General features: G+C 37.4%; 2 protein-coding genes across 2 annotated transcripts; both read left to right on the top strand.

The window, feature by feature from the left end:
* The first annotated feature begins 1,981 nt into the window (after positions 1-1,981).
* LOC137953551 (uncharacterized) lies at positions 1,982-10,728 on the top strand. Its single transcript, XM_068800981.1, has 19 exons — positions 1,982-1,988; positions 2,084-2,127; positions 2,807-2,953; positions 3,291-3,344; positions 3,450-3,551; positions 3,976-4,087; positions 4,306-4,351; positions 4,915-4,986; positions 5,199-5,261; positions 5,343-5,497; positions 5,590-5,654; positions 5,820-5,970; positions 8,281-8,386; positions 8,544-8,679; positions 9,246-9,310; positions 9,419-9,583; positions 9,815-9,887; positions 9,995-10,072; positions 10,286-10,728. The coding sequence occupies exons 2-18, from the start codon at positions 2,094-2,096 to the stop codon at positions 10,066-10,068; spliced, it is 1,620 nt and encodes a 539-aa protein (XP_068657082.1). The 5' UTR covers positions 1,982-1,988; positions 2,084-2,093; the 3' UTR covers positions 10,069-10,072; positions 10,286-10,728.
* A 692-nt stretch (positions 10,729-11,420) lies between these two features.
* LOC137953843 (oxygen-evolving enhancer protein 2, chloroplastic-like) lies at positions 11,421-13,097 on the top strand. The gene is made up of 4 exons (XM_068801363.1): positions 11,421-11,798; positions 12,081-12,313; positions 12,507-12,557; positions 12,638-13,097. Exons 1-4 carry the CDS (start codon positions 11,558-11,560, stop codon positions 12,896-12,898), a joined length of 786 nt encoding a protein of 261 aa, XP_068657464.1. The 5' UTR covers positions 11,421-11,557; the 3' UTR covers positions 12,899-13,097.
* The last annotated feature ends 5,425 nt before the right edge of the window (positions 13,098-18,522 follow it).

Raw genomic sequence — 18,522 nt, 5'->3', positions numbered from 1 at the left:
ATACAAGGGAATCTTTTGAGTATTGAAGAGAACAGGCGGCGAGATTTGCCTCAGCCGCTTCTGGAGAAAATATTTGAGAGGGTTGGTCTGGAAAAGAGGATTATAGCCGTTCCCTTTGTCTGCAAGTCCTGGTACGAAGCGTCTCGTAGCCTTCCATTTTGGAAATCCCTGAATTTCCATGAACTCCTGGATTGTCACGACAGAAGCAAGATGCCGAATACTTGACACTACTTCTGTTTCTTCTGAATATGTTCCCATTGCTCATCTGCATCGAGCCCTGTGGATTTTCCTCTCTGAGAGTGCTTGGCGAGAACGAACTCCGTCGCATTGCCAATGTATCCCAACAGTGCAACTGAGAATCCCACCGTATTGCCACTGTTACCTGGCGATGCGATTGAGACTGCCACCGCGTTGCTGGAATACCTTCCGTGGTCGCTCTCATCGCCCTCCGCCCTCCGCCCTCCGCCCACTCTTCGCTCTCCTCATTCTGCTCCCATGAACAAACTCCCAACTCTTCCGCCAAGTCCACGATGTTGAAAATCGTACCAACAATTCATCTCACACTTTCATAAAAAATTTGATGAATACCCTCCCTCTTAAAGAGAAGATCCAACCTTACTCACAAAGTAATCAGAATGAAGAGTTGTAATCAGTTATTATCTTTGTTGTAATTCTATAAATATTGTACACCTGATCAATAATAATCACGATAATATTATTCTATATTCCTATATTGTATAAGAGTTTTCGATCAGCTGCCCATCGTCGTTGTTGCATCTTGTATCCCACCCTCATCTCTGGTCTGATCAATCTTTTGTCAAGGCTTGTCGATTCTAATCACATAAATCCCTCCACCTAGCTGCTGCCTTCCACCACCATCATTGTTGATGTCGTTGTTAGCCTCTTGTCCGTTGTTTCGTCTCGTTGGTGCCATCACCACGTTCCGTCTCGCCGACAACAATAAAAAAAAATCCCCTAGCCTTCGTTGCAAAGGCGGTCATGTCGCCCGAACTGCACACTTTTGCCGTTGTTCTCTCCATCTTTGACATCACTCATTCTCTTTCTCCACCATCAACAAGGAACATAGAAGCAATTCTAACTTTTACTTCTTTGTTTGAGACTTTAGAAGCTTTAAAATACTATTTTATTTGCTACAAGAAGTTTTTTTATCACTTTTGGGTTGCGTTCGCCATTGTATAGTTTTCATTCAGGCACTTTGATCTTCATAGGCGAAAGAGCACCTTCCCCATTTAGAACGGCTAGTTCCACAATGGTCATTCTCGTTCGTATATCTTCTAGCTCCAATCGTATCTCATTTGGGTTGTTGCATTTGTCCGCTTGTAGCACTATAATGCTACTTTGGACATCCTCCTCTAGCCTTGAATCGCATCATGGCTATGTTGTAAGACGTCTACCACCTCTTGAATCATCCCTTCCTAACGTGCCTTGATTCAAATTAAGTTAAACAAGATTAGGTTGTGTCACTTATCGTATCTTTTTAGAACACCTTAAAGTAAAATATTAAAAAATTGGTTGTAAGTTGTCCATATTGTATCTTTTCATGTCACTTATAATCCTTATTACTTTGGTTTATTACTAATTAATCATATTGTAAGAGTTGTCTTTTATTTTCATGACATTTTAGTTCGGTACATGATTTTTATGAATAATATCACAATGGCATGTTTTGTAATTCTATAATATACTTAGAATGATTATAATTGGATATATTACATCGAATAAGAACATATTTGAAAGTTGTGTTTTAAGTAAAAAAATTTTAAAATAAAAAAATAAATTTAGGAAAAATACTTCAGAATTCCTAGATTCATAGTTACTACCCCTAATCTGATTAATCCATAGGCTCGTTTGCCAGCTGTAGGGTCGAGATGGCAAAGTGAATGTGTAGGTCATGGCTTGAGCGAGCTACGGTACCGTATACGCGCCGGCGCCCGTGGAACGGCGGAAACACGTCGGTAGGCGTTCACGTAGGTGTTAGCTTAACTCGGTTATATTTTTCACTTCCGTCGTTTCTGGGGTTTGACACTGCTGCTATTACCTTCCCTGGCTGCTGCACTTTTAGGATTTCGTTCATGGATATGGATATCGATCGGCCGGTCGTTGACGGTAAGGAGAAAATTTCTCCCCTTTCCTCAGTTCTCCTTTTTTTTTTTTTTTTTGGATGTTTGTGAGTAATCATGGGTTAAGCTGCGCATATCTCCATCATCTGAGGATGGCTACTTGTGGGGTTTTCTCAGTTATAATGAATTGTGAATGCTCGAAACCTTATCTGCAACTCCCCCGACCAAAAGTTTCTGAAATTTCGATTGGGAGTATATAGAAATTGATGAAAGGAAGTATTGGTGTAAAAAGACAATTTAGGGTAGCATTCGGTTATGCCCTGTGCGTTTTTCGGGAAGTATGAATCGACTATGTCGTGACAGACCGTTGATAGAAGTTTTCATAAGGAAGAAAGCCGTGACAACTGAGAGTTTTGTCCGTTGTTTTTATGTCGCTGATGGAAATTGTCTTCTGGCAGTTGGTTAAATAATTTTGACTCTTTTATATTTAGTGAGATGTGGCTTCCGGAGTGTGGAAAGACAGTTAAACTCTTCATTCATAACCTTTATACATGTTGGTGTTATCCGCTTCGACTTCCTTGTTTTCTTAATCGAGAAAAAAAAGAAGGAAGGATATCATTTCATGACATGAGGTTGATTTGGTTTACAATTGAAAGAATTTTTTTCACGTGTTCTACTAAATAGGAAATGATTTTGAGAAATTTTGGTGCTTGATTGCATTCCAGGGAAACGTGACGAAGATATGAGTTTCTCAGAAGATGTTGAATTGCATCAAAAGGAAGAGGATCACAAATCTGACTGGGATGCTGAAGCTCCTAAGAAAGAAGAAGGGGAGGAACCTGTATTGAATGATGCTGCGGTCGATCAAGAGGGTAGGTTCGCATCAATTATGACTTGTGTATGCTGGCCTTCACTCAAGTATCTTTCTGTGTAATTGTACTTGTATAAGCTTGGAATCATATTTCATAATTCTAGTTACATGTCCATGGGTATTTTATGCACATTTTTGCATGACATGGATGATCATTATTAAAGATATGATCACATGAGATATGCATGTATATCTATCAAGCCTTGACTCTAGTGTTCTTGGCTCTAGTGATGTTTTTTTTTTAACCAATCAGTACAACAACATGTTGAAGCTTTGTAGTGCTAGAATGCATTAATTGAAAATTTTCTGGTAATAATTTTGAGTCTTGTTTCATTCAGTTGCCAAGGAAGAGATACAGTCGTCCCTCCAGTCACTGCAACTGGAGCAAAAAGGTCCCAGTTATCGTACATTTTAGCGTACATATGATTGGGTTAGAATTGGATAAAGTGTGCATCCTTTGACTTATACTGTTTGTGACTGGCTTGGCTGACATACAGGGAAAGATAAAGATATCACTAATGCAAAGCAGGTTGAAGAAGAAGAGGAAGATGACACGAAAAAGAAACGACACTTGAATGTTGTTTTTATTGGTCATGTTGGTGAGTAGGGTCTGTTCAGTAGAGTATTTTTTTGTTTAATCTTCATGATGCAATTTAGATTATGTTACCTGTGTGGAGATGATGTTTAGATCCTTATGTTTCCAAGGATTTTTGGTTCTGTTATGTTGATTTTCTTTATACTTTATTTTAGTATGAATAAAGTTGACATTTTTCAACTCAACATACGAGTCTACCAGAAGGCAATCTTTGGCATGCCAACTGTCTTCTCTGTTTACCACAATTAAGTTTCTGGTTGTCCATATAGAAGTTTTATTTACTGAGTTGACTAGTACATATTTTTTCTGTTAAATGAGTTTAATATATGGTGGATTTTCTATGTTATACACTATATTGATTCACAAATTGTTTTCCCTCAAGCTGCTGCATGGATTATGGTTGACTTTATTTATATGGTGGGTGGCAGATGCTGGCAAATCTACAATCGGGGGGCAGATACTTTTCATGAGTGGTCAGGTTGATGATAGAACAATTCAGAAATATGAGAAGGAAGCCAAAGATAAGAGTAGAGAAAGTTGGTTAGTTCTTTTTTTGAAATTCATGTTTCCAGTTTACTTTATTTACTTTTTCTTCTTAATTTGTTAATTCTATGTCTTGAATGACACGTTGTGTTTATACCGTATTCATGCAACCAAGTAGTGTTTGATTGCATATTTTATCAGTTGACTTCTCTTACATCATTTTCTCCTTTGCTGGTAGCCCTTTATCTGAATATATATTTTAATGTTTGTGATAGGTACATGGCATATATTATGGACACAAATGAGGAGGAGCGAGTCAAGGCACATTTCTTAACCCCGCCCCCCCTCCCCCCTCTCCTCTTCAATCATCCTTTTTTTTTTTTTTTTTTTGGGCTTAGGTTATATAATTTTATAGCCTTTTGATTTTCTAATTATTGACCTGATCGTTTAATTTATACTAACAGTGATTCACTTACCTGATTCTATATAGATAATTTCTAGGGATGGTTTAGTCTCTGAAACTGAAGACAAATTTAAAAAAATATGGTTACTTTCAATTGTCTCAGCTATTTGTCTTTTCCTTTTTTCTTTTGTTTTTTGGTTTTCTGGAAACGAGTTATCTGAAGATAACTATAATTATTCTTGGTTTCCATTTGATTTTTCCTGTGGTTGGTGAAACCACAAAGTAAATACAGTTTTTACTGCTGCCATTTGTACTGATTCCACATTTATCTAGACCCAGGAATTTTGCATCACACTGTCTTAAGTCATTACCCATTTTGCGTTTCAATTGTGCTATTTCCATGTGTAGCTAACTGTAACATTTTATTTCTGTTCCTTATAGTTTATAATGTTTATGTATTTTATCTGATACTTGATTGTAGGGTATCACAGTTGAAGTTGGTCGAGCTCATTTTGAGACAGAGACAACAAGGTTCACCATCTTAGACGCTCCTGTAAGTCTTTGTTCATTTTAATCTGTTTTACTTTATGCATTTGTGCTTTGCAAGAGATTGCCTGCACAAACTATGGAAGTGTCCTTGTGGTGCTTACTAGTGCTTGTGAAGATCCAGTTTTATCATTTCATGAAGCTAATATTGCTTGTCAAGATCCGTTGGTGTTTCTGTTGCTCAGTTATCTTCTTCATTTTGCTTTGTTAAATTTTCAGGGTCACAAGAGTTATGTTCCAAACATGATTAGTGGTGCTTCCCAGGCAGATGTTGGAGTTCTGGTAACCTTGGTTTTGCAAATTGTGATTTAAGTGCGTCTAATATGTTTATGTACTTATTTTATGTCAATTGTTGTCTATCAGGTAATATCAGCTCGAAAGGGTGAGTTTGAAACTGGATATGAGAGAGGTGGTCAGACCCGTGAACATGTCCAGCTTGCAAAAACATTAGGTGTTTCTAAGCTGCTTGTGGTTGTAAACAAAATGGATGATCCTACTGTTAATTGGTCTAAAGGAAGGTGAGCTTTCTCAGTTGTCATATTGCTTTCTCTTTTTTTTTTTTTTTTTCCTGAAAGATGAACATTTTGCTTTATCAATCGCTTGTTACCAGGTATGATGAGATAGAATCAAAGATGGTGCCTTTCCTCAAAAGTTCTGGTTACAATGTGAAAAAAGGTTGTGTTGGTCTCTTTTTGTTTCTTTCTTTTTTAAAAATTTGATCATCTATCAAATGCTCCTTAAAAGAAAAGGTGTGAAGCAAACAAAGAAATTAGGGGTACCATAATTCTTTATGCAGTTTTAGTTGCAAGTATGACATTTTTTTTTTTGGATCTCTTTCAGATGTTATTTTCCTTCCAATATCTGGATTGCTGGGTTCAAACATGAATGAAAGAGTGGATAAAAGTGTTTGCCCATGGTGGAATGGTCAATGTCTTTTTGAAGCCCTGGATGCTCTTGAAGTTCCTTCAAGGGATCCTAAAGGTCCATTAAGGTAGATTCCAAGATTTTCTTTTTTTTTGTCTTTTTTCCTTTTCTGTGTTAAATTGAGTGTATTCTTCTATTAAATTGATTAGTTAATGTTTTCTTCTTCCCAAAAAGTCTTCTAAGATGTTGTAGTCTATTTATGAGTTAGTTTTATTACTTGTGAAGTACATATCCTTGCTTCTGGTTTAATTCTTCAACTCAATGGAAATTATGTATTTACAGTTCTTGGATGTTTTAATAGATTTATACATCTAAATATTGTTTATGATGATGGAATGCTATGCAGGTTCTCTTGAATATTAATCTAGTTTCGGTTGGGCTGAGAACTATAGTTTGTTTTTTTTAATTATTATGCTAGGCGTGGATGTCATCTCTATCTTTACTATAAATACAGATTATTACCTGGTTGTGACTACCTTGTTGTTGCTTATATTTGATATTTTTTTATTCTGGGGACTGCTAGGATGACTATTAATCTACTTGCAGCTCATATCTGTCAGGATCTACAACATTTGATGAAAACAATGTTATTTTTACTTTCAAAATTTCTTTTCTTGCTTGATGAATTATGCATATAAAACAATTTTAGAGTCTTTGTTGGAAATTGCTGTCAGGCAAAAAGTCTTTTCTAGTTATACTTGGCCTCTCTACATACAGACAAAGATTATAGTTTGCATTCATGAGATATTATTCAGAGAAGGAACTTCTCATGGATGTTGCATTTAGGGCTGTGAGCTGGTAGCAGCAGGAATGACCTGTTCCATTTTGCTATCACTTGTACTGTTACCTGTTTCATTTAATTGACAAAGGGCCATTCCGTTTTCGGATTTCCCCTCCATTTACCAACGGTAAACTGGTAAGCAAACGGGTAAGTTTTATATGTTAAATAAAAATTCTTATTTAGACAATGCGTCCATGAAATAGAATAAAATCACAAAATCATCACTATACAAAAACGTTCATGGTTCTTTCTATCTTTAGTACTTGTAGACAAAAACTTTTGCTCAATCTTGTCTTCGGACTTCAAAAGTCTTGACCCACTAAGATCATGGAATTTGAGGAAAAGAGAAAATGAGTCTGCTAGAAGGAGAATGGATTGGAGAGGAGGCTAGAGTTCTCTTTGAGAGAAAATCCTGCAAAAGATAGAACAAACTGAGAAAGTAGAAACGGAAGTGTAATCATGCAAGAAAGAAAGAAACTGAGAGATTAGTGAGGAAAAAGGATGAAAAAAATAGGGGGAAGGGTGATCATAAAACTGAGAAAGAAGAAAATGGAGTTTAGAGAGTTGGAATTCTTTGCTTTGCGTGATTGGCTGTTAGGGTTTTTAGGACGTGAGACTGCAATATGCCCCTCGACTCTTGATTCTCCAGTGACACTGCTGTTCAGTCAAATGGTTGGAAATTTTTTCAGACAAAGTGAAACATCTTCGCTTATCTTGATTTTTATGACAGAGGAAGTTGATTAATTAATAGAATATGACAAAGTGAACAGAGATAATGGATGGAGAGAGAAAAGGGTAGACAGATGGTTGCATTGATTGCTGTCAGAAAATTAATGACCTATATTCTCTATTAATGTTTTTCTGTAAGGGTAGAGACAAAGGAGCAAAACATTGTTAAACTTTACCATGTTTTTTAAATGAGGTTCAGGTAAATGGATATGAAATACTCATTACCCATTTCTTTTTCATTTAAAAATTGGAAGACGGGTAATGGGGTAATCTTACCCGAATTCTTAAATGGGTACAATTTTTCCTTTCTTTTCATTTATAGTCAAATGGGTAAAATGGTTGATCGGGTAATCGGGCAATATTGTCAGCCTTTACTACATTTCTTGAATAAAAAAATTTCAGGTAGTTTTTTAATTTTATTTTCTAAAAGCCCTTGACTGTCATGATGTATCAAGACTATTCTTCTTACATACAAGTTGTTCACCATGGTTTTCTTGTTTCAAGTGAATCCTGTTGCTACTGAATTTGTCCCTTTCACCGCCACAGCAGGTGACAAATTAACCGGTAAAGTTTAGTCCTGCAGGTGAAACATCATTGAAGTAGGAACAGGACCAAGATGCCTTACCCCTGTTAAAGCCAAGATGTCTTGGGTGTAGTCCCTGAGTAGGAAGGGGCAACATCCACCCTTGAGTAGGAAGGGCATTAACACAATGTTATCATGTAGTTGAAAATTGGAAATTTTGGACATTATGTCCAAAGCATTTGATTTTCATGATGTGTTTAATGCATTTATGTTGATTTTCTATTTTCAATTCCTCCACGTCTGAGATTACATATGCTTTTATTTGTATGGTTTTTCATTTGTAGGATGCCAATAATCGACAAGTTTAAAGATATGGGAACAGTTGTGATGGGAAAAATAGAGTCTGGTACTGTCAGGGAGGGTGACAACTTATTGATCATGCCCAATAAGGTTTGTTAGTTTCCTTGTCCCTGCCTAGTAGTGGAGCTTGCTGTATAGAGAGGCTTCTCATGTTCAACCTTATCATAATTGTTACGATATCGTATATGTTTTTTTTCTTTAATCTTTTGAATGGATCTCAACTTTATTTCTATATTCTCCGTTACAGGCTCATGTGAAAGTTATTGGCCTACATTGCGATGAAAACAAAGTAAAACATGCAGCTCCAGGTGAAAATGTCAGGGTGAAACTATCAGGGATTGAAGACGAGGACATACTCAGTGGTTTTGTGTTATGCAGTGCTGGTATGTGATTGTTGTAAGCTTCTGCTTAATATTGGACTATCTATTTCATTCAATCAAATAGGATTGAGAATGTTAATTTTTTCTTTTGAAAGGAAAGAGTTAAGAAAATTTCCCTCCCCTCCCCTGCCCTTCATCTCTTCTTGAAAAGGGGTATTTGCCTCTGTTTTCTTGTTATTGGCTTTTGACTGAAATAATAAACTACGTGTTCATTATCTTTGGTACTGTGGAACTTCATACTGTATCAGGTGCTGTAGTTTACCGTTCCTCATCTTATGCTACTGTGAAAAGAAACTACTTTTGGATGAAACATAGAGAAGAGAAATGTTTTAAATTTTTTTTGTTAAAAACAGACTACAGGCTTCAGGATTTAGAGGGAAACATAAGAACCTGCCATGTACATATAGAAAGAATAAATGGTAAGAGTAGTGAAGTTTGATTCACCAGGGAATTTGAGATGAGGCCAAAAAAAGAATCTGACTTATAGTTGTTGAGGAAAGATAACTTCTTAGCTTCAATGTAGCTGGAATATCTCTAATATTAATAACATTTTTTTCTCCATTTTGCAGATAGACCTATAAGTGCAAATTTTGAATTTGATGCACAATTGCAGATCCTTGAGTTGCTTGATAATGTATGACTTGGAGTGTTGTGTTTGCAACTTTACTTGTGCTTTATTTTTTTTCTGCTTCTGGCAGATGTATCTTATCTAAGGACATCTATCAAAATGTATATGCAACAGGCCATTTTTACTGCTGGCTACAAGGCAGTGCTGCATATACATTCAGTCGTTGAAGAGTGTGAGATTGTGGAGCTGTTTGAGCAGATGGACCCTAAGACCAGGAAAGTACTTAAGAAGAAAGCTCTTTTTGTGAAGAATGGTGCTGTTATAGTATGTCGTATTCAGGTAACTTACTGTGATTCAGTTGTAATAAAATTTTCAATTATGTCATTATTGCATAATTTTGGAAGTGTTGTGGCTAAAAAAAGTAATATCGGAGGTCTATTTATTACCCAAAATCTGTTTATTGTGATGGGCAGGATATTGACATGTCATATTGTGAATATGAAACTCATTACTGTCCAACATTTTTGTTAGATTATGGGTGCCTGATTCTTATTCTTTTGTACTTGACAGGTGAATAACTTAATATGTATAGAGAATTTCTCTGATTTCCAACAGCTTGGAAGGTTTACCCTTAGGTCTGAAGGTAAGCAAGAAGTAGAAGTGCTAATCTGTGTTTAAAAGTATATGAAGTGCTAGATGGTTGTCTATATGACTTCAGGTCACTAAAAGAAAGTTGTCATGCTATTATAGGAAAAACAATTGCAGTGGGAAAAGTTACTAGACTCCCTCCCGCGGGAAGAACCACCTTATCTGGAGCTGCTTAAGAAGGTAAAATATTCCATCTCTATAAGCTTTGGATAGAACCAGCAATTTATTTGGCTTGTCAAAAAAAAAAAAAACAAAACAAAAAAAAACTTAACATCTTGGTGACAACATATTAGTTTTTTCTATCTGACCAAATCTTGTTCTACACATGGAGATCTTGCTTCTAATGAAATCTTCTTTCAAGAAACCGACTGTTTACCGTTTGAGATTATGCAGGAAGGACCAATTATAGATTGTTTTTGGCGGAATGAGGGCATCTCTAGATATTACCTTGAGCCGAGCAGCAGGCAAAATTCCCGTCTGCTTTCATATCACATACTCGTTTCTGCTGTGTTAAAGGATCAGGGTTTTATCAAGACGTCCCTCATATGTCATTTTTTATTTGAGGCTATTTGGGTGTTTTTAGGACTGGTTGAAATGATATATCAAAGGGAGCTTCTGATGTCCCCTATGTAATGTCCTATTTAACTCCATTCCTTGCTTACATTATCATAACAAAAAGGTGCAGTGGCTGAGATGAGTTCTGAGGATGGGATCCTACAAACCAGTGGCTTGATTTAGAGCTGGCGGCATTGAAATGGGTTTTGAGACGAATTCTTGTGAGATTACTGTTGTATACTTAAATTAAATCTAGACAGAGTTTGTCTTGTGGTTGCTCATCTTAATTTGCACCAGGTATTCTGGTCCTGTCCTTCCCGCGGTTCCATTCTTTTGGTTGCTGAAGGAAGTCTAGGAAAGGTTTCTCTGGAACCTCTGCCCAGTGTCATTGAGCGCAAGTGATCCTGTTTAATTTTTTGAATGAATAATCTGGGCTTCCATGGTGTGTTTGTGCCATTCATCTGAAAGAAGCCACAGATTCTTCCATTATGGGTTACAATAGAGCCTGTGGTTATCATGGCCAGGATGGTGAACGATGGTTTTGGTTCAGAATCCCGGTTGCAGAGCTAGGCCGTGTGTGGAGAGAAGAGATGAAGAGCTAGAAAGATAAAATTAGTGATGATGGATAATCCTTTTAACATGCTTTAACATACCCATTATAAGAAAATTGAGCTGAGATACCTCAAAAGTAACATTTTAAACAAATTAAGGATTAATTATCTGTTTATATATGAAGGATATTATGATACTTTTCATGTGAATCAAGAGAGGAGAAATGGGGGAGATGTGGAGATAGAGAGGATAGAGAAGCACTGAGAGGGAGAGTAATCAAAATTAGTGGCGAAGAAAGGCTGAGAATGAAAGATGTGAAGAGACGTGGCACCAATCACAGCGACCTAAACGTTATCCAATAAAAAAAATCTCATCTTCTCGCCATCTCTTCCCACATCCAAAAATCCAAAACCGGCCATTTTCCTTCACTCGTCCCCCACACTTATCCATCTCTCTCCTCTGTCCCATTTACAGAGTTGTTTTCCTCCTTCTTGCAGTAGTGAGTGAGAGAAAGAGAGAGAGAGAGAGAGACAGAGAGAGAGACAAACAGTGTCATAGATGGCTTCGACTGCTTGCTTCCTTCACCACCATGCACCCTCCACCGCCTCCTCCAGGACCCTCTCTCAGCGATACTTTCCAGCCAAGCCTTCCCAGCTTGTGGTTAGAGCACAAAAGCAGGAAACCAGCGACAATGACGACCACGTTGCCGTCTCTCGTCGTTTCGCTCTCACCATCCTCGTTGGAGCTGCCGCCGTCGGTACCAAGGTCTCCCCCGCGGACGCCGCCTACGGCCAGGCTGGTAAATCTTACGACTTCCGCCTACCCTTGTTGCTCTCTTACTGGATTTAGACACAGGAATTCTATCCGCAACAGATAAATCTTAACATACAAAGCTTTCGGTGTCGTTAAAATTTGGAACCAGGGAAATGATGGGTCTTCCCCTTTTTGGAGGATCTCGTGCTTGTGGCTGTACTAATTGATGGCCGTTGCAGTAATTGATTATTCACAATTGTTGTTGTTATTACTTCAAGAACAGAAAACCTGTGAATATTTCCACCATTCATCGATAAATTTTCTGCAGCTAACGTTTTCGGGAAGCCAAAGACCAACACCGACTACCTACCTATCTCTGGTGAGGGATTCAAGCTGTCGGTTCCATCCAAATGGAATCCCAGCAAAGAAAGGGAGTTCCCTGGTCAGGTGTTGAGATATGAAGACAACTTCGACTCAAACAGCAATGTCAGTGTTATAATTACGCCCACAAACAAGAAATCAATCAAGGAGTATGGAGCCCCCGAGGAGTTCCTCAATGAGGTGATCTCAATTTCTTGATTGGTCTATTATTATGAATTGCAGAACAATAGTTGGAACTTTCACCACAATGCAATATCCAAATAATGAGAGAACCCCAAATTCAAGCGACTGGAATAGAAACAAGAACCCATTGAAGCATCGCACCCAAAACTTGAAACAGAGGACAAATAATTTTTGTTGTGGTAATCTGCAGGTGAACTTTCTGCTTGGGAAGCAAGCCTACTCTGGGAAAACTGCCTCAGAGGTATGTTATGAATCACAGAATTGACAGTCAAGAAGACATCGTTTGCTTGGGCTAACAATTTTTGGTGGAAATCCTAACAGGGTGGTTTTGATACTGATGCTGTGGCAACTGCAAACATTCTGGAGACCGCAACACCGGTAATCAATGGCAAAGAGTACTACTACGTCACAGTACTTACCAGAACAGCTGATGGAGATGAAGGTGGCAAGCACCAATTGATCGTGGCCACCGTCAATGACGGTAAACTCTACATCTGCAAGGCCCAGGCTGGAGACAAGAGATGGTTCAAGGGAGCGAGGAAGTTTGTAGAAGGCGCTGCAACTTCCTTCAGCGTTGCTTGAATTGAAGATGATGTGGGTATTGCTTCTCTTGTTGTAAATGGTGTTCTGGTATTTAGATTTGTAATTCTCAGTTTGATAAATGTATTAATATGAGAGAAACGAGTTAGAGAGGAGTATTTGTTTGAGGTTCTCTCTAAGACGACCATGAAGACCCTTTTGATTATGAGCTGGATGCAAGTTGGAGATTCTCTTTTTTTTTTTTTTTGTGTTTCTTACCAGATAGCTCTCTCTCTCCCTCTCTCTCTACATTCATGTAGACATAGATGTAGATGGTGCATTATAATTAACCGAACATCAGTACAGTTGATCAACTTAAAGAACTTTAAAACAGCACGAAAGCCATTACCGGAAGAGTAACGCTTGAAAACCCAAGTCCAGACGAATGGCTGAGCTCACAGTGGAGGTGGCGAGAAGAAAGGAAAAGGAGGGAAACTGATTGGATGGAAAGGAGAAAACGTTGGGATAGCTGGGATGGAAGGCAGCTTGGGGAGAGGAGGTAGTTGTGGAATCACGAAGGCTGGTGGAAATGGAAATTGAGGCAGTGGTGGCAAGCTCATCTCTTCCAGTTTCATCCTCGTTTCACTGAATTTGTCTACATTTCTCCCATTTTCTTCTCCCTTCACGGTCCCCTCCCGGGCTGCCACTTTGCCACAGTCACCAAGGGGACGAAGGAGTCGCAGAACAGGAGTAAGATCAACAGAAAAGCAACACAGAGAGTTTCTTACTCAAGAACTGAAAAACCATGACTAGAGTACTACTAACTCTGCAAACAGAAGAGTTGAAGAAGGTTTATATAGAGCTGTCATGCATTCTAGAACTAGGAGAGCAATCAATATGCAAATATCTAGAGCTCTAAATCTTCAACCTCGAGCCAACTTAATGGTTAAAGATTCGGCTTTCTGAGCTACTTTGTGACAGAAAAAAGGCTGAATTGTAAGAAAGATCACCAAACGAGGAGGAATTGAGAAATTTGAAGACTAGAAACGGGTGCCACAATAACCCTCTCCATTTTCTCTCCAAGAAAGAGTTCAATGTTGAAAATCTGAAAATAATTGGTGATGTTTGACCCATCATTGATCCCACTGGATTGTGAGAAGCTTCGAAACTGATTGTGGAAGATTGAGCAGTGTGAAGGACATGCAGCATGTCTCAGAGAATAGCCAGGACCAATGTAGGATCTAATGAACAAGGAATGTAACTTCCAACTCTGAATATTTTCAGTACAAATTCCAAAGTCAACATGATCGAAAGTTAAAAGGAAAATTTATAGATTTTATATCCAATGATACTAAGTCCACAATTAGCATATCAAAGATGTTATATTTAGGATTCATATTCTTTACAATAATAAAAATGCTCCAATTTCCAACCTAAAACTATTCCATAACATATAATTATGACACTACATAACATAGCATTCTACTACCGAAAAATGTCCTTGTTTCTTACCCAAACTAAGACATCTTTATCTAGGAAACAATTATGCTATTTTGGAATAAAATATCATATTATGTATTATGTTAAACAATAAATAATAACTATGTTACTCTATAGTGAAATACTGTGTCATGCACTATGATAATCTTATGTTATGACATGGTTGTGGTTGGAAACAAGGGTATTTTTGTCCCAAATAATACGAATCGTAAATATAATATCTTTGAAATATATTTTTAAATATAAAAATAAGCTAAAACAAAAGTGACAGTTTCAAGGGGATAAGATATGTTACAATTTATAAAAAAATAATTATGTATAATATCAGAGTTTCTTGCTTGAATGGGTAATAAAGTTGTGTTGTCTAGTGATCAAGATTTAGGATATAAAAGCGTAAGATCAAAATGTGAGGCAATGCCTTTAACTCAAAACATAGTCTGATATATTGGTGACTTTTTTTCCAGAAAGAAGGGGATGATGAGAATGCCCTTCTCTGTTTGGTGTTGCAATGTGTTGCACATCTCACAAGCCATACCCCATTCATTGCAATCCATTTGATTACTTTGCATAAATAATATGTGACAATCTTGTGACAATATTGTGAATTGTGCTCCGACGATTAAATTGGTGACAATTTGTGAATTGTGAACAAAGAATTGTGCAACATTTTCTATAGTTATTTTGGCTACTATAAAAAATATAAAAACAGGTTCAATTACTAAAGCTATAAGATTTTAAATCAATTGGGAGGTTGAAATAAAAATATTCTAAACCTAAAACAGTAATTAAATCAACAGGAAAAGCTATTAGTACTATTAATTTATTCAAGTAATTCGTTAATCGTATCACAAAGGGGACCCACTACCATGGGGACTAGAAATGGCCCAAATTACTGGCTGCTACCCCACAACACCTTGTTGAACAAATCTTAAAGATTTTAAGAGCATGTGACGTGTGGATTTTTAAGAGCACCGTCAAATAGAACTATTGTATATGGAGCAGGTAGTGTAGCCTTACTCATTCGAGTGATCGAAGATGGAGAGAGGGACAAATTTTTTTTGGAGAATCCAGTTTTGTTGTGCCGCCAATGTCTGTATCAGTGCCAGTAGGATTTAGATACAACCCTACTGACGTTGAGCTGGTGACATACTATATGAGAAGGATGTTTGGATTAGAGGATATCCCTCCTAGTTTCATCCATCGAGTTAACGTTTATGACTTCCATCCCCATGAACTCACTGATATGAAACATTTTCATTCTTTCCTTTTCCTTTTACAAAGACATTCATTTTTTGTCGTTTCGATTAGCTTTTGTCCTCATCAGGTCTTTTTAACTTGACTCAATCTTGTCTTCACTAGACTGCTATCATTCATTTCTTGCTCATCGTTGAATGTTTCTCTTTTCGTCTTGACCATATTTCTTTCTTATATTTGATAGAAACTTACGCAACGGTGACTGAGGAGTGATACTTCTTCACTCCGAGGACACCCAAATATCCCAAAGGAAACCGACCAAATTGAAGAGCAGCCAATGGTTTCTGAAAGGCCACTGGCAGCTTCCAAAACATCATGTCCCAGGGTTAGTTGGTCGACCACAAGAGATAACTCATCTTCCACCTACTATAGGTAGACTCTAACTACCTTTGTGCCACCAAAATGAACTGGCTCATGTATGACTAAGGGCTTAGCAAGGTAGGCTTACTTAGGTCATGCATCAAATTGTGTCTGTTTCTTGTTTAGTTTTGGTTTACATCTCTCCTTTAATTCCCCTTTAATTCTTAGGGTTTGTACATATATTTGACGTATGTATGTGTTGATAATCTTCTTGTAATTGATAATGGTACAACTGGATTCCTGTGTATGATATAGAATCCACTACCATGAAGAAAAAAAAGATCAATACAAGTGATATGGGTGTTGGAGTAAACTCCACGAGACAATTTCAAGATGAGGTTGTTTCTTCTTTGGATGCAAATCCTTTGATGAGTTCTTCATTGTCGATTGAGACTTCCACAATAGACTTCTTTTTTTATTAGTCGTCAGAGCTTGCAGAGACTTCATACGGTTTGCAAGTTGGACCATCTGTTGCTTTTGTTGTTACAGAGTTTGACCAACCCCCCTTATTTGATCACTTGATGATGATGCCCACAACGGTTTTGCTTGCTGGTCAGTCCTCATAATGACTTGATGATGATGTCGACAACATTACCACTTACTAATCATCAACCCTTCAATGATCAGTTTATCATGCCTACAACAGTCCCATTTGCTTATCAACCCACATATGATGACCTGATGATGATGCCCACAACAATACCACTTATTGATCATCAGTGCTCAGACAATCAATTCGTCATGCATGCAGTAGTCACATTTGCTGATCAACCCGCATAAGATATCTTGATGATGATGCCCCCAATAATACCACATATTGATGAAACTTTTTTATTTTTCTTTTACAAAGACATTCATTTTTTGTCGTCTCAATTGACTTTCATCTTCATCATATCTTTCTAACTTGACTTAATTTTGTCTTCACCAGACTGCTACCCATTCATTTCTTGTTCATCGTTGAATGTCTCTCTTTCCTTTTTGACCTTATTTCTTTCTTATATTTGATAGAAACTTACACGATGACGATTGAGGAGTGGTACTTCTTCACTCCAAGGGAGAACAAATATTCCAAAGGAAGCTGACCAAATCGAAGGGCAGCAAATTGTTTCTGGAAGGTCACCGATGGCTTCCAAAATATTATGTCCTAGGGTCAATTGGTGAGCCACAAGAGATCACTCGTCTTCCACCTGCTACAAGCAAACTCTGACTACCGTTGTGCCACCAAAATGAACTGGATCATGCATGACTACGGGCTTAGCGAAGTAGGCTTAGTTAGATCATGCATTAATTCATGTTTGTTTCTTGTTCACTTCTAGTTTATATCTCTCCCTAACTTTAATTCTCTTTAATTCTTGGAGCTTGTACGTATATATGACATACGTATGTACTGATCATCTTCTTGTAACTGGTAGTGGGCACAATTTAATTTTTACGTATTTCATAGAATCCATTGCCATGGAAAAAAAAAATATACCAGTACAAGTGATTTGGGCATTAGAGTACTCGACATGAGACCATCTCAAGATGATGTTTTTTCTTCTATTGATGCAAATCCTCTGATGAGTTCTTCGCTGTTGACCAAGACTTCCACGATAAACTTCTTTGTTGATTGGTTGACAGGGTTTGTGGCGATCTCATACTGCTTGCAGGTTGAACCATTTGTTGCTTATGTTGTTACAAAGTTTGATTAGCCCCCCTCATATGATTTAGGCATTAGAGTACTTGACATGAGACCATCTCAAGATGATGCTTTTTCTTCTATTGATGCAAATCATCTGATGAGTTCTTCGCTGTTGACTAAGACTTCCACGATAGACTTCTTTGTTGATTGGTTGACAGGGTTTGCGGCGATCTCATACTGCTTGCAGGTTGAACCATTTGTTGCTTCTGTTGTTACAAAGTTTGATTAGCTCCCCTCATATGATCACTTATTGTTGATGCCCGCATCAATTCCTCTTACTGACTGCTCCTCATATAATAACTTGATGATGATGCTAGCAACATTACCACTTGTTGATTAGCCCTTAGACAATGATGCCCACAACATTACCACTTACTAATCATCAGCCATTCGATGATCAATTTATCATGCCTGCAATAGTCCCATTTGCTGATCAACCTACATATGATTACTTGATGATGATGCCCACAACAATACCACTTACTGATCATCAACGCTCAGACGATCAATTCGTCATGCCTGTTGAAATCCCATTTGTTGATTAACCCACATACAATGACTTGATGATGATGCTGAAGTCCCATTTGTTGATTAACCCTTTCTCATTTGTGATGAAAATGAGAATGTCCTTCTTCGTCTTCCTTGTATTGGTTAGAGAAAAAGGGTCACCCATATTTTCTAATGTTTTAATAATACTTTTTACATAATTATGCAGTTAAGGTTGACTTTTTTCAAATTCAATAACAATTTACTTAAATTATTTTAAAAATATTGAATTTAAAGAAATTTTTTGTTAGTTCAAATATGATATATTAAGAAAACTATATCCACACCATCATATTTAGAATTATGACAAAATAAGAACATGATGCTTTCAAAGCTAACATTTTTA

Source organism: Aristolochia californica, unplaced genomic scaffold, assembly GCF_029961685.1.
Source record: "Aristolochia californica isolate CCGP_79_NKW_82.1479 unplaced genomic scaffold, dmAriCali1.0.hap1 SCAF_16, whole genome shotgun sequence".
Lineage (NCBI taxonomy): Eukaryota > Viridiplantae > Streptophyta > Magnoliopsida > Piperales > Aristolochiaceae > Aristolochia > Aristolochia californica.
Note: the sequence above shows the minus strand (reverse complement) of the source record. Positions and strands in the feature narration are given on the sequence as shown.

What these genes read in the sequence shown, in the direction of transcription:
- LOC137953551 (XM_068800981.1), top strand. Translation starts at nt 2,094, where the DNA reads ATGGATATGGATATCGATCGGCCGGTCGTTGACG. An exon ending in TGTTTTTATTGGTCATGTTG is followed by an intron (nt 3,552 to 3,975) that starts GTGAGTAGGGTC and finishes GGTGGGTGGCAG; the next exon opens with ATGCTGGCAAATCTACAATC. An exon ending in TGGTTACAATGTGAAAAAAG is followed by an intron (nt 5,655 to 5,819) that starts GTTGTGTTGGTC and finishes GATCTCTTTCAG; the next exon opens with ATGTTATTTTCCTTCCAATA.
- LOC137953843 (XM_068801363.1), top strand. Translation starts at nt 11,558, where the DNA reads ATGGCTTCGACTGCTTGCTTCCTTCACCACCATGCACCCTCCACCGCC. An exon ending in CGCCGCCTACGGCCAGGCTG is followed by an intron (nt 11,799 to 12,080) that starts GTAAATCTTACG and finishes AATTTTCTGCAG; the next exon opens with CTAACGTTTTCGGGAAGCCA. An exon ending in CCGAGGAGTTCCTCAATGAG is followed by an intron (nt 12,314 to 12,506) that starts GTGATCTCAATT and finishes GGTAATCTGCAG; the next exon opens with GTGAACTTTCTGCTTGGGAA.